The 14427-nt window shown below is 25.3% G+C and overlaps 1 protein-coding gene across 1 annotated transcript in view; it reads right to left on the bottom strand.

Moving 5' to 3' along the window:
• LOC145835675 (guanine nucleotide-binding protein G(s) subunit alpha-like) overlaps nucleotides 1-14427 on the bottom strand; it is a 34927-nt gene that overhangs the window by 2958 nt on the left and 17542 nt on the right. Inside the window, exons 4-12 of the mRNA XM_082943366.1 lie at nucleotides 13713-13767; nucleotides 11306-11434; nucleotides 9591-9688; nucleotides 5875-5929; nucleotides 4236-4309; nucleotides 3866-3924; nucleotides 1856-1976; nucleotides 1379-1509; nucleotides 14-90 (exon numbers count right to left, since the gene is read on the bottom strand). Coding sequence (XP_082799492.1) covers nucleotides 14-90; nucleotides 1379-1509; nucleotides 1856-1976; nucleotides 3866-3924; nucleotides 4236-4309; nucleotides 5875-5929; nucleotides 9591-9688; nucleotides 11306-11434; nucleotides 13713-13767 — 799 coding nt within the window. The remainder of the gene's footprint in view (nucleotides 1-13; nucleotides 91-1378; nucleotides 1510-1855; nucleotides 1977-3865; nucleotides 3925-4235; nucleotides 4310-5874; nucleotides 5930-9590; nucleotides 9689-11305; nucleotides 11435-13712; nucleotides 13768-14427) is intronic.

Raw genomic sequence — 14427 nt, 5'->3', positions numbered from 1 at the left:
AATAAAAACTAACGAGAAATTCGTCTCTTATGAAATATTTTGCCTTGACAACGCGGGCATCCTCGCCTTCGTGTTCCGTTGATGACGATGCTGTGTGACGTAATGTTAGTTGTGGTGACGTAATAAAAACAAACTTGTTGTTACGTCATCATAAGCATATCAAGTTTAACGTATAATTTTAACGTTTTGCCGTCATAGAAAGAAGAAAAAAAACTTTTATATTTTACATAAACTTATCTTATATTTTATAGTAATCAACATTAAAATAGCACAAAATAAGCAAAAAAATAATGAGTCCAAAACAAAATGTTTTTATCGGAAAATTAGTAAAACCTTCTTGGCTTATCAACTTATTTTCGTCGTGTTTATTTTAAATTTGGTTACACATTTTTTATTGATTTTATACTTATCTTTATATATAGAAGTTAAAACATTTTTCGACAAAAAGTAACTGTCAATTTGTCATTATATAAAGAGTATAAATTTTTTCGTTTCCTTTTGAGTATAAAAGCCTCAAAAGAGTAAATAATCAATAAAAATCTTTATATACTTCATATGAACAAAGTAGTACAAATAAAAAATTATTTTAATTTTAGTACTACCCAGCAAGAAGTGTCAATTTTTGTTTACGCCGGTTTTCTTATCCTATAGAAATAAAGAATTAATACCAAAACACCTACTAAATTTAGTTTTAAGCAAAAAATTAATGAAACTATGCTACAGGTAATACTTAATAACTAAAACTGTTAAATAAAGTCTATTTAATTTCAGTAAACTGTTAAAAAAGAGCAAATAAGACAAATTTAGATTAATATTAAAAGCAAGAAAAACAGATTGTGTGTTCTTTTATTAAATGAAAAATTTGATAAAAGAATACAGTACATGTCAATAATTACTACCACCAAAAACTAAAATAAACTAAACAAAGTGTAGTTTTTATCTCTCTTAAAATATGTAGTGAATGGTTTTATTAAACAGTCTTTTATTTGAAAAAATAAATAGATTAAAGGAATTATAAGGGATTATAAGGAATTTTTATTGTATTTATGTTTATATGTTTTTACATCTAGTTGTTTACTTAGGCTTATTTTTCTAAACGAAATCGTTCTCAGATCAAAACTTAGTAAGATGGTTTTTCAGAGCACTCTACTCTATTTTAAAAATTCAATCAATTTTTTTTAACTTAGTTTACGTTCAATTAAAGTTAATTTGTTAATAGTACAAAAACTGGTTAGTATTTTAAGTTTTAATTTGAAACAGCTATGTTTTGTGTGTTAGAAAAACCAAAAATAACCATAATCAAACTAACTTACTCACCAGTATAAAAATTTAGCATGTGATTTAGGTTACAATATCATTATAAAAAATATAATCTTACCATCGTTGGGTACATCGTAATTGGCGTACTCGGGAAAATATGTGGATATTTGTGTCTGTCCCCTCATGACTTTTTCCGCTAAGACGTCTTGTTTGTTGAGGAAGAGAATTACGGATATTGTTCGTAACCATCTGTGGAATAAAACTTTTAAAACATTCTCAAAGCGTTTCATAGAAAAATAAAAGTAACATTACTTTAAGTCAAGTTTTACAAAATACAAGCTTTGAAATGTGTTTTCCCATAAATTAAAAAAATTATATATAAACAAGACTGAACCAATAATTAAATACAAGCTTCTAGCATAATTAGATGTATAAGGATAGTTTCATATATTACTGTTTAAAATGCTGTAATACGTATTTAATTCACTAAATTAAGCAAAATAACGTATAAATACCAAAGATATTTTTTAATTTTTTTCTTCTAAAACTCCTCAAAACTTTAAACATTGTCTACTTTCAATAACAAAAATCCCACCTGTTGTTCCAGATGTTGTTGAAGAGTTCGAGGGCTTCTTTCAGCCGGTTCTGCCCGACGTCTTCCCGAATTGTCATATCGTAGCTGCTAGACGCCACCACGAATATTATTGCTGTGACATCTGTAAGATTGGTGGTAGTAAAACAAACTTGCTAAACGCGAATGTATTGTAAACATTTTACGTGAGACTTAAAATGAATGAAGTCTTAAACTGTTTGCTGTTACCTCTAGAAAGACATGATAGAATATAACAAATTTGTTTAAAGATTATTTTGCAAATATTACATCTGTAATGTTAACTGATTTTTTTATTATAAAGCATCAGATTAAGTAAAAATTTTTTTAAGTGTCTTTTTATGATCAAAACAAACTTATTTTTTACAAGTACTTTTGTTTTATTTAGTAAACACTCCAAGTTCAAAAGAGTTGCTTTTACTTCAAAAGTTAAAACTTTTTATTTCATAATTTTGAGAATAGTTGATTTTCAACTATATACGTACTTTTAGACTAAAGATGTTTTTGACCTTAATGGATTTAATTTCTTTTACCTAAAAAGGCTGTAAGTAATGAACCATATATGTCTCTTATACAACTTTCGTATTTAAAAAAAAAAAGAAAATTTATAGAAACGTTAAAAGTAACACACAGTACTATCTTTAAATACGAAGCACAACTAAAAAATATAATTAAAATTTACAAAGCTAATGATCGAAACGTAAATGTAAATAAGCTGTATTAATCCTTAGTTAAGCGAATCAAAAAAAAAAAACAGTTGAATTTTACTGAGAACTTGATGCTTTCGAAGTATGTCTCTTATAGTAACTTTTCGTTGAGCACTATATGATATTTTTATACACGGTAATAAACAAAATGAAAGTAATGATATATAATATAGATAAAGAAATTATTTAATTTTAATTTTACTAACTAGTCAGGTTTTCAATACTTATATTCAAAAAATAAGTGAATTAAGCTCTCTTTTAGGGAATTCATTGATTATCACAACAGGGTTCGGCAAAATGCGGTCTCCTAGTTACTTTTCAGCTAAAAACTTACCTTTTTAAAAACATTAAAACAAGAAGTTTTGTGGTAAAAGCCTAAAACTAGGCTTGTAACTTGAAATTTACATACAACTAGTGCTCTACTAAAACTTTTTTTGTCATATTTTTGGTTTCTTTAGTAATTTATACTGATTACTACAAATATTTTGAAATGACTGCTACCCGCGAAAGATTTTTTTTACAGTGCGGCCCGCGAGTAATTTTCACAAAAAAAAAATCGCCCGGGACTTACAAAAGGCTGCTGACGTCTAGTTTACTACCATGTTAGTGGTAAAAACAAATATAGGTCAGATCAAATACATACAACTTTAGAATAGAGGGTAAACTTTTAGAGTTTCTTCAAAGTGTGTATTAAACGAAAACTATTTAAGTAATAATTTTAACAGTTTAAATAATCTTAAAAAATCACTGTAAACAACACAGTTGCTTTAATTTGTGTCGTAAGTTTATTTTTAGTTTTTGTCTCTACCTTTTTTTATGTACTACTCTTAAAATAATTATAACAATAAACTTCTTTGAGAAAAAATCATAAAAAACAATTTTGAAATGTAAAATGCAATTAGCAAAAACTTTAAATCGTTTATAATAAACGCTGAAAAAACTAAAAATGTTAAGATAGTTATAGAATATTTTTTAAAACTTCTTTTATACTTTTAGGATAGCTTGTTTTTTTTTTTTGTAAACTAGTAATTTAAATTTTAATCTTTTTTGTCTATAAACATCATTAGTCATATTGTTACTGTTCAGTAAAAGAGATTTGAACTTATTTTTTTGGTGTTGTAGAAAAAGCTTCTTACTACAAAAATGTTTAATTAAAGTGCATAGTATTTTAAAATTTCAGTTAAACTTTTGTAAATTTTATATAGAAATAGATAACCAATTACAATAAAAAAAACTAAAAAGATTATAAATACTGATTTAAAAAAAAAGTATTTTAATAAGTAGTTACCATTAAAGCATTGAATCCATTTTCTTCTTTCCTCTCTCTGCCCTCCAACATCAAACATGCTGTAATATTTACATGTATAAACTTAATGCCGAATATATTTGCTTAAATTGTTTTTAACTTAGTATAAATTAGAGTCCTTTAAAGTTTGAGTAACGGTGCAACAAATGACAAAAATTTTGCATAATAAATATGCTCAAACTACTTGCTACTAGAAAATATTTGATTGATAAAATTTAAAAAATAATTGATAATTCAAGTACTCGTTTTTACTCTTTCAAATAATGTTGAACCAAACAACTATCACAAAACCTTAAAACCTAATCACATATGTTTTTGTTTCAGCTGTTTATTTATCAAAAGTAAAACTAACTGAAAGTGAACTTTGTCCACTTGAAATTTGGTTTCGAAGATTCCTCGCGTTAGAACACGACATCTGAGCAGGTCCTGAAATTAAATTCAAATAAATGTCCCGAAATTTTAGAGTTCGTTTTTTATAAAAAAAACTATATACTGTTCAAAGTTTTAAACAAAGTTTTTCGTTCTATCTACAATGTTTTACTATTAAAAACAGATCAGAGGACATAACTGAAATACAAAAGTTTTATTATTTATTTTTATTATTTTATTACTTAATTTTTTTTTGTTTTTTTAGGAATTTAGCACTTCAACTAATCGAAATTGAGAAAGAAAAAAAAAAAATAATGTTTATATCATATATGTAAATTTAATAAAAATTACAATAATTCTTATTTGTGAATAGTAGTAATAAATTCATAAAAAAAAGTACAGTGACTCATAATTTTATGAAATCTCATGCCTTAAAGAAACAGAAGTCTAGTACAAACGATGATATACGGTAATTTTAATTAATTTCATAAAAAAAAACCTTATTTAAACTAACCTTTTACTTTTGACGGTTATAAATGCGATATTAAATAAAGACTATACAATTATTATAAAAAAATGAATACTTTTTAAAATAACACTTAACAAAATATAAATTGCAGTAACAACTTAACAGCTTATTTTTTTAATTTTTTGTTTGATATTTCTACAAAAATAAAAGTTTAGAGTTAAGAGTATTTTATCATTTTTAATTATGTAAAAAAGGAGTATTTACACTAATTAAAACCTTCTTTGTTGATGTTAAAATATTTAGTAGTTTACCAATAAATGATGTAAATGTTGTTTCTTAAAAAAAATCAACTGGTTTTGCTTGTCAACATATATTTTTTAGAATAAAGCATTTAACAAATAAAGATAAAATTGAAGTCTTTAAATAAAAAACAAAAATCCTAATGAATTTTTTTTTATCTGCTTAGTGTGTCAGTTAGACTAAAATTTTAAAAAATTAAAAATACCTCAAATTATTTTTATAGTATTTATATACTTAGGATTTCTACTTAAGTATAAATTTAATATCTTTTGTTATGAAAAAAGTTGTAAGATGTTAAATTTAGTAAATTACTACTAAACAAACAAATCAATTAAGTTTTTATTAGTTTATCTGACAATATTTAAGTTGTTCAGGCATTGGTAAAAAGTTTAAGTTGAAGTTTATTTTATACTGAACATTTTTAATTATACTGAACATTAAAACTGAAATATGAGTTTGGAAACTGTTAATTGATTTAAATTTCAATCTAAAACAAGTTCTTAAAAGTCAACGTTAACTATAAGAAACAAAAAAAAAACGTATAAATATTAATACAAATGTTTAAAGTCCAATTAGTTTCAAACAGTATATAAAATACACTTAATGTTAAAATCCAGATATTTTTCACTATTGTATGAGTTAAATTTACCGTTTTTTTATTGCCATGTATCCAGTGACGAAAACAGCGTGAAATATGTCTAGAGTTTTGAACTGAGCATCTTTTATATATCGTTTTAAACTAAAGGAACTTCAAATGTTTGTATTAGTATTTTGTTTAACAATGAAAAATTTTAAATAAACATTTTAATTATATTGTTATATTTTAAATAAATATTACTAATATTTTACTAACCTGGTTTGAGGGAATGTAGGAGTCGTGGCGAATGATGGAAATCTGGTCGAGGAAGCTGTAAAAAGAAATAAGTGTGTTAAAAAAACCTTAAATATTTTAGAAAAATATTTTCAGTTAGTTGTGTGTAAAGAACGTTTATTTGAAAATAAAAAGTAAAAAAAAGAATTATGATAATTTGTTTTAGCAACATTATAGTTTGTATACTTTTGTTTAGAATTTCAAAAATACTTTCTTACTTTAAAAAAACATGTTTTTTTCTTAACAGTTAATAGTCTTCTCACATCATTTTACTTTAGAAACACACATAAAAGTAAGAGAAATTTTTTAATCAACTATTGTTATTTAATACTATTAAAATTGATATTATATAGATATCCCATATATATATAAATATTACTTATGAGTTTGTAATAATCTAACGTAATTAACAAATTTTCAAACATTTAAAACTATAAATTAAAATGAAGTATCTGATAAATTTAGTTTTAATACTTTGGTCTCAGTAAAATACGTAAGAAATAAGCTAAAATAAATCATTAAAATGTACATATTAATCTAAACTGCAAAAATTTTTTAAACAACTTTGTCTGAAAGTTGTTAGTCTTTAATGTTTTTAACAAAACATTTACTTTTACTAAGTATAAAAGCTAGAGTTTTCATTTAATTATTTTAGTCTGAGGAATCTAGTGATTAAAACTATTAAAGTGTATAAAAACAAAGATATTTTGAAAATATTAATTTCACACGTTTTTATTCGAATAAATAACTTAACTGCTAAGTAGGTTGACGTAATAAAAGTAATTCCGTTGTTTTAACTTTTAACTCAACATGAATGTAAGGTAACGATTAAATTGTGTTAGTATGAATTTTTATTATTGCTTTCTAATTTTTTCCCAAGTTAAAAAAGAAATGTGTTTAGCTTTTTTACGTTAATAAACTTATGAATTAGCTCAAAGTTTGAAACAGTAAAAATTACACAAACAAAAACATCAATAAAGTTTAATTGTTTTTATATTTTAAAAAAATAATTACATTTTCTGACACAACGTATCAGAATATCAATATCTACTTGTGAAAAAAAAAACAGTTGCTTTATACTTCTGATGCAATTTTTGTTCATAAGATTTATCATAACCTGAAGTACAGTTTTAACTTTAGTTAGCTGATATTAATTGTTAGAACTTCTAACCACTAGTAGGTGCTAGATAGCTGGCACAAAACGCGTTTTCAAATATCACAGCGAAACGTTTAAGTAGCAAACAATTGTTTTTAATTTTTGTATACATGAACAGTATTTTTTTTTATAATAAATTTCTAGTAAAAATACAGACAAATTAAATAAACAGATGAAAAAAAGGAAACAAACAAAAACTGACATTTAACACAATGAAACGTTGAGACTTATAATGTGAACGCTCTCTTACTGCTCCTAATAAAACAAACAGCAAACTCAGGAAATAACAACAAAAAAAAACGAACAAACGCCTTTTTATCAAATATAAAAACAATGCCTGGAATTTATCGCAGGTTTCTTATGAAATGTGCTATAAGTAAATAAAGTTTTGTAAAAAAAACTAAAGTCCAACAAAAAGACTTATTAATTTTGTTAAAAAACTTTAGGCTGCTTGTTTTTATAAGTTGTTTAGTGTAGAAAATTTAAGCTGTTTTTCAACAACTACATTTAAAACCTAGAACACAATGTTTCAGTTTATAATTTTGTAAGTTCTTGCGAAATACCTAATAAAATCTTAAATTTCATTTTTACTACTTTAAATTTATTTAGCTGACATACTCAAAAGTGATGTATAGGCAATTTAGAGGGAAATAATTGTACTTAGGTAACGGATACAGATAATTAACTTATATAAGGTAATAAAGTTTCCATAATTACAGAAAATTAAAAGTGTCATGCATGATTTAGCATTTTTATACATCACCTCAGTCCTAAGTTACACAAGTTTTAATTAAAGACAAACAGTAAAAAACCTCTTAATATTAAGAAAAATTATTAACTTTTTTTGACCTCACCACTTCATTTTAATAAATTGTATTTGTTTGCTTTATTAGTTTTTTAATTAAAGTAGTCAGGAGTCATTAGTGTAATTGTAGTACTTTCATTGAAGGTGATATTTTACACCGACATTCAAACCTTGAACAAAAAAGTAAAATTAACATTAGATTTTTTTAAGAAAATTTTATTTTAGTAGTTTTGTAATTTTTTTGTAGTAGAAGTAAAAGACTTTTAAAAAGTAAGTAATTAAAAACTATTTTTCAGGATTTCAGGAGGAGATGGCACATTTTAAAACGAATTTAGTTTATTTTGTTTGTCATTAGTTGCTCTATGTCAAGCAAATTAAAAAAAAATAGATTCTATTAAGGGTATATATATTAAAGTAAGATGTTTACTTTTACTAAACCTAATGAAACATTAATTTATACCTTAAAAAGTAAAAAAAAATATATTATGCATTACTATTTATTAAAGTTATGTGTGTCTCACCAATAATTAAAAAACGGATAACTTTTATTGAAAATCTTTTTTTTTTTACAAAAATAACCCTAGTTGTAAAAACATTTAAATCTGTACACATATTAACTAATTTCAAAATTGATAAAAAAAGACATTTATTTAGAAATTAAGCTTTGAATTAAGCAGTAGCAACAAAAAGAAAATAGTTTGTTTTGCAAACTATTTAAAAAAAGGTGATTTTAGTTAGCATTATGTGTCACACAGTTTAAAAGGCTTATTTCAATTGAGAAAGAATATAATTAAAAACACTATTGTAAAAATAAGGCAGGCAATAGTTCCCAGAAAAAAATCAATAGGCAATTCGACGAATAATAAATCACATAACTAAGCAAATCACACTTAAAAAAAATAATTAAATTTTGTGCCTGTTATTTATGTACTATTTACTAGAAAACAAAAATAAATGAAGACATTGGTGAAAAAATATAACTATAAAACTAAGCACCAACGCAAAAATATACTCAAAAACATAAAAAGTAATTTTAAACTTTTCCATAGCTTATATTTACAGACTATGTCATTTATAGTACCTCTAAATGTTTTAAAGTGAGCTTTAATTGACTGTTCAGATAAACTCAAATCTTAAGCAAACAATTAGTCAAAAACTTTGACACTAAAGTTGTTTTTATTTAGAAATATTACATTGATATGATTTATCAGTTTAATCTGATTTGATATGAAAAGCGGTTGATAGCTTAAGCTTTAATTAAACAAAAAAGTACATAAGTATAATTGAAAATGACAGCTTTGTTTAGAAACAAAATCATGACGTAACCAGTAAGTTATTTAACAACATAACAACAGTAAAGATTACTATGGTAACAAAACTTATTTGGTACATAATCTTACCTTTTTTAGATATTAACTAACTTTTATACTAAATTAAGTAGCTGACTGTAATATTTAGTTTGCAACGACACATTGCATTGCTAAAGACCCCGAGCTTACAGTTTAGTAGTCTGCAATGAAAAAAACCTAAATCCCTCTTTAGCGCCAATCTACAGAGCCTTTTAATTAGTTTTCAGTTAACAGTTGAAAAAAAAAAACCTTAGTACGGAAAAAAAATGCTACTTAAGTTTTAGCCACTTAACGTTCGAGAAAACACTTCGTAACAAAACTTAAAAACATTTTTTCAAACCTAAAGCGTTTTTACAATTTTAAATTTTAACATCAAAGCGAAACTGACTATTTGGCGCAGTCTATGAGCTGGTACTCGTTGCTCCTCCTGAAGCACTTTTGCACTCCCTCGTCCTTCCACAGCTTGTCGAGGTGGTTGAAAAATTCCTGAAAATATATTTGGTTGCTTTGTGGGCAAGCTTAACAAAGTGCAAAGATTGAAATGTTTGGTCGAAAATCACGTTTTAAGACAAAATAGAACTTCAATTAAGTAAAACACGGTTGCTTGCGCCGTATGGTTGGTTTCATTGCTGATCATTCTTCCAAAATATGAAAGCAATGATCAACTTTATCTGACGCTTTTAGAACTTATTTTAAGATCCAGAACTTTAAGTTACTTAGACCAATAACCTTTTGCAAACTTTTTTATTTAACAGGTTGTTTATTGTTATTATGAGAGGCATTTTCAACCAAAAACATTTAGTAGTATCTATTTAAATTTGAAAACGAATCAAGAAGTAACTAAAACGAAGCTGGATTTTAACTAGTTATGTTATTACACTAAAAGCAATTTACATACATATAGACACACTAACGAAAATCAAATATATTTTGCTTAATTAAATTATAAACAGTTTTTAATTTTTAGAAAACTAGTTATCAATTAGAGTTTTTTTATTATAAGTTTTAAATAAATTCATATGAAATATAAAAACAATAATAAAAGTTGGACAATAATCCAATATCTAAATCTTTATATATTACGAACTTGTTTTCTTAAGAGTTTTACAGGCTCTTTTGCTGTATATTGAGTGATTTAAAAACACAAACTGAACAAAAACTATTGTTATATAACAAAGTGATAAAAAGGTCCAGATAACAAAAATAAATTAATTCAATATAACGGATTCTAGTAAAATGGTGACTAGACTATCATTTTAATGTTTTTATTTTAAGTTAAAATTTTATTTACCCTCTTAATAGATTAGAATTTTAGAAACATTAAAACTGTTTGAGTTTTATCATAGCTAATTCACTTGTTTCCAGAGTAAAATGTCCTGAGACACGGTTTTTAACATAATATTATTTTCATTTTTCTAAATAGATTTCTTAACAACTAACAGACTGTACTAAACTTTGTTTTAACAAATCGTATATACCCTTTTTTTGAGCAACTTAAAAATTTTTTTTTGTGTTCTCTAACAGACTTCTTTATTGATTTTACATTAATCAAACTTTATAAGCAATAAAAAACATCCTAAGTACATAGACTCCTCACTTAATTTGTAAACAGTCAAACACAGTTTATATCATTTCTCGTTATTATTTTCTTCATACACTTTTTATGACAAAATTTTGTATAAGGTTTCCTATAAGGTTCTACAGTTCCTCAGAATTACTTTCAAATTACGTTTGTTTTTCAGTGTTTTAAAAAATTTATAAAAGAACAGTCCTTATTTAAGGAAAAAGTATTCAATGATATACTTTATTTACACATATATCGTAAATATAACACATCTTTAAACTTTTCAAACCAGATTTTACACTGTAAAACATTTCAAGAGTTTTTAACCATTTTTACTGGTAGTATAATAAATCAGGTAGATAAAAAATCAAACAAAGTTTTGCCACCATTTCTATCTTCACTTCTGTGAAGTTTTCCTCATTAACGACTTTAAATTAATCAGATAAAAGCTACAAGTTTTAATAACAATAAACAACAAAAAAAAATTGAACACTTTTATGTTAACAGACTACACAACTTTCTACTGCGTTTCTCCTCACCTCTGTGAAGTCTTCCTCGTTGACGACGTGTCCCTGCGGCTGGGCCTTGAAGAAGTCGAAGCTCTCCTCGTTCTCGCTGACTTCCAGATCCACGGGCGGATCCAGCGTCGTCATCGCGTTCGTCATAGCCTGTTTGTTTGAGTTGTTGAAGTTTAAAAGTTAAATGAAGTTTTTGTGCATGTTAAAAGGCTTATAAAAGTTTTACTGTAAAACAGACTAGTTTATTTCAGTTATTAGATAAAAACATTGATTTTAACGTTTGATAAGTTTCAATTTTAGGATAAAACTCAAATTTGAAAAATTTAAGAAAAATTTAAGGGTATGTAATAGAAGAAAAACTTCGAAAGGTATGTTTAAACACAGATGATTGTTTTTATAACTATTATTTTAAAGTTTATAACTTTTAAAAAAGTTTAAATATAAAGCTAGAGAAGAATACTTACATCTTTTACTGTCGGTTTAAAAAACAAACTGTGATAAAATAGAAATTACTTTTTTTTTTGTTTAAAAATCGATGAAAATTAGCAGTTTTAAGAATCCTAAATAAATAAAAATGACCAAAACCTTAATAAGACTGCAATTTTTTTTTAATAAATGCATGTTAGCTGTTATAAACTTCTGAGTAATTTGAAAATACTTAAGTATAATTGGTATTTTTTAAGTATTATAAATTTTCTACAGATAACATAATTTATAAAGTAGTTTAAATTTATAAAAACTATTTATAAAGAAAGGATGTTGTTGTGTGTTTCATATTTATTTCTTAGTTGACAGTTCTTGTTTTAATACTATTTAAAACAATTGCATACAAGCTAAATCAATTTAACAAAAATAGAAAGTCGGAAGATATATCATTGTTAAATTTTTCTATGTTAAATACGTTTTGAAAATTTTAACTACAGCTCTAAACTTGCAATTTATCCTTGAAATGTTTTTCAATGTTTAAGAGAACTGGAAAAAGTTACAATTTAGTCAAAAAATAACAATCGATGATTGACTAAAAATAGTTTCAATTATTGCAGGATCGGAGAAACTACCAAAAAACAATTATGAAGAAAACTCAACATTTTCCGAGGGAAAATCACCGAGTTAAGTTAGCATAGTTTACAAATCAATGAGCTCCATGTGCGTTCGTCACTAGAATAGAAACGGCGTTTCCTCTCAAGCGTTAACAATTCGCAACTCGAATTATATAGCTTTGACGAAACAAACGCGACGGAAAGACCTCGAGACTCCGTGGATGTATATAAATAGACGTCGCACGTCATTGCCTAAGAGGAATCACCGCCCGTTTGTCAGCAGCCTCCAGTTCGAGCCTCGCGCGTTAAAAACATTTACGTAAGGTTTTGCAAATTAGCACAAATTAGCTAATATGACCTGTTCGTTTCTCCGTTTTTTTTTTTTTTTTTTTTTTTGGATTTTACTTTAATTTCTTTGGAGAAAGTCTGGTGTATTCTAATTGTCGCAAGTTCTCAAGCGAAACTGTTGTTACGTAATAGCGCATCGTAAGGGACATGAAAGGTTCTAAATGCAGTGGATAGATAGAAGGTTCTTTCTGTGTTGTAACCAACACCTGCTATTAAAATAGCTGCAGTAAATCCTAATTTATTATAAATATACTTTGGTTGTTATTACAAAAAAAAACTTAAAGGAGCGTAAAACAAACTGTTGTTAAAAATCAGCTTTAGTTTACTTGGGTAAGAATGAATTAAATGTCAGTTTTGAAATATATAATTGAACTTAATAAGTCTTTACATATGAATTTTTTTTTTGATAAGTTAAGTTTAACAGTTTCGATTGGTTAAGTTTACTGTACATTTTACAAGTAGCTTTTACTTATATTTTATATGCATTAAAGTTTTTAAAGGCTACAAAAATTGTAAATTTTAAGTCAAAATTTTCAGGAAGAAATCTTGGCTGACTTTTTAAACCTAATACAGAAGTTTATGGTTGCTTTTTTTAAACACTACTGAAAAATTTATGTATTGTTAAAAGCTTCAAAAACGATTACAATTACAACTTAAACAATCAGATATTTGCTAACCTTCTTTGAAAATGATTTTACCACCAAATATTTGTTTAATTTTAACAAAGTTGTATATTAAAAAAATTAATACTTTTTTTGTCAGTTGTGTAAAAATTAGAACGATCTTATTCAAGTTAATGACGTAGATAAATCACTTAAATGTTGATTGTAAGTACTGTTAAAGGAAGACGTATCTCAAAGCATTTTTTGTTACAAAACACCTTTATAAAGAACATGGTCAAAATAGTTTAACATAAAATAGTATTACATTTAATAAAATTTCAAATCAAATACAAAATTAATTTTAAAAAAATACTACAGAAATATGCCAGTTGTAAGGTGAAGAATGTATGAATTAGATACATGAAATAAAGTTCTTACCAGCATGGCATCACGCATGTTCTTTTTGATGTCCACTATTTTTTCTTTTCGTTCACTGAAAAATATTACTTGAATAAATTATTCCCGTCTTTTAACCTTCTTAACTTCAGTTACTGATATTTGGAATATAAAAAAAAAGACTTTGTACTTTTTTTAATTTTAGAAAATATAAACTTTTATTGAGATAAACATGTGAAAAAACTTTCTTTGTTATTTTAATTATCAAAAAAATAGGTTTGAATAACTTAACTCGCAAGGTAAAAAAAATATTTATTTGCAATTATCAATAATTAAACAAATAAATCAAAACAAAAAACAAGTTTGCAATACAAATTGTAGTGTGTACAAACAAGTTTTGATGATATAAATTTAAACTTTCTTAATGCAATTTTAGTAAATGTTTTAATGCAACCAGTACTTAGTATTATGAATTAATTCAATTTGATTACAGCAAGTATTTATAGCAATACATATATACACATTAATTGTAGAGTAAAGTTATTTTCTTTTATATCAACGTGAGTGTTTAACTTTTTTAACTTATTAGAAACAAAATAAATGTTATTACTAACTTTACGCACCAGAGCTTTTTGATAATTTCAATGGTATTTTTCTCTAGCATTAGTTTAAAAAACAATACATAGGTTTGATAGTTTCATTTTTTAATTGTTCTAAAAGATATACTTGTATAGCTTCTTTTACGGAAATGATACTT

This window comes from Thalia democratica, chromosome 5, assembly GCF_965202585.1.
Source record: "Thalia democratica chromosome 5, ktThaDemo2.hap1.1, whole genome shotgun sequence".
Taxonomy (NCBI): Eukaryota; Metazoa; Chordata; class Thaliacea; order Salpida; family Salpidae; genus Thalia; species Thalia democratica.
The sequence above is the reverse complement of the archived record's forward strand: the minus strand, read 5'-3'. Positions and strand labels throughout refer to the sequence as shown.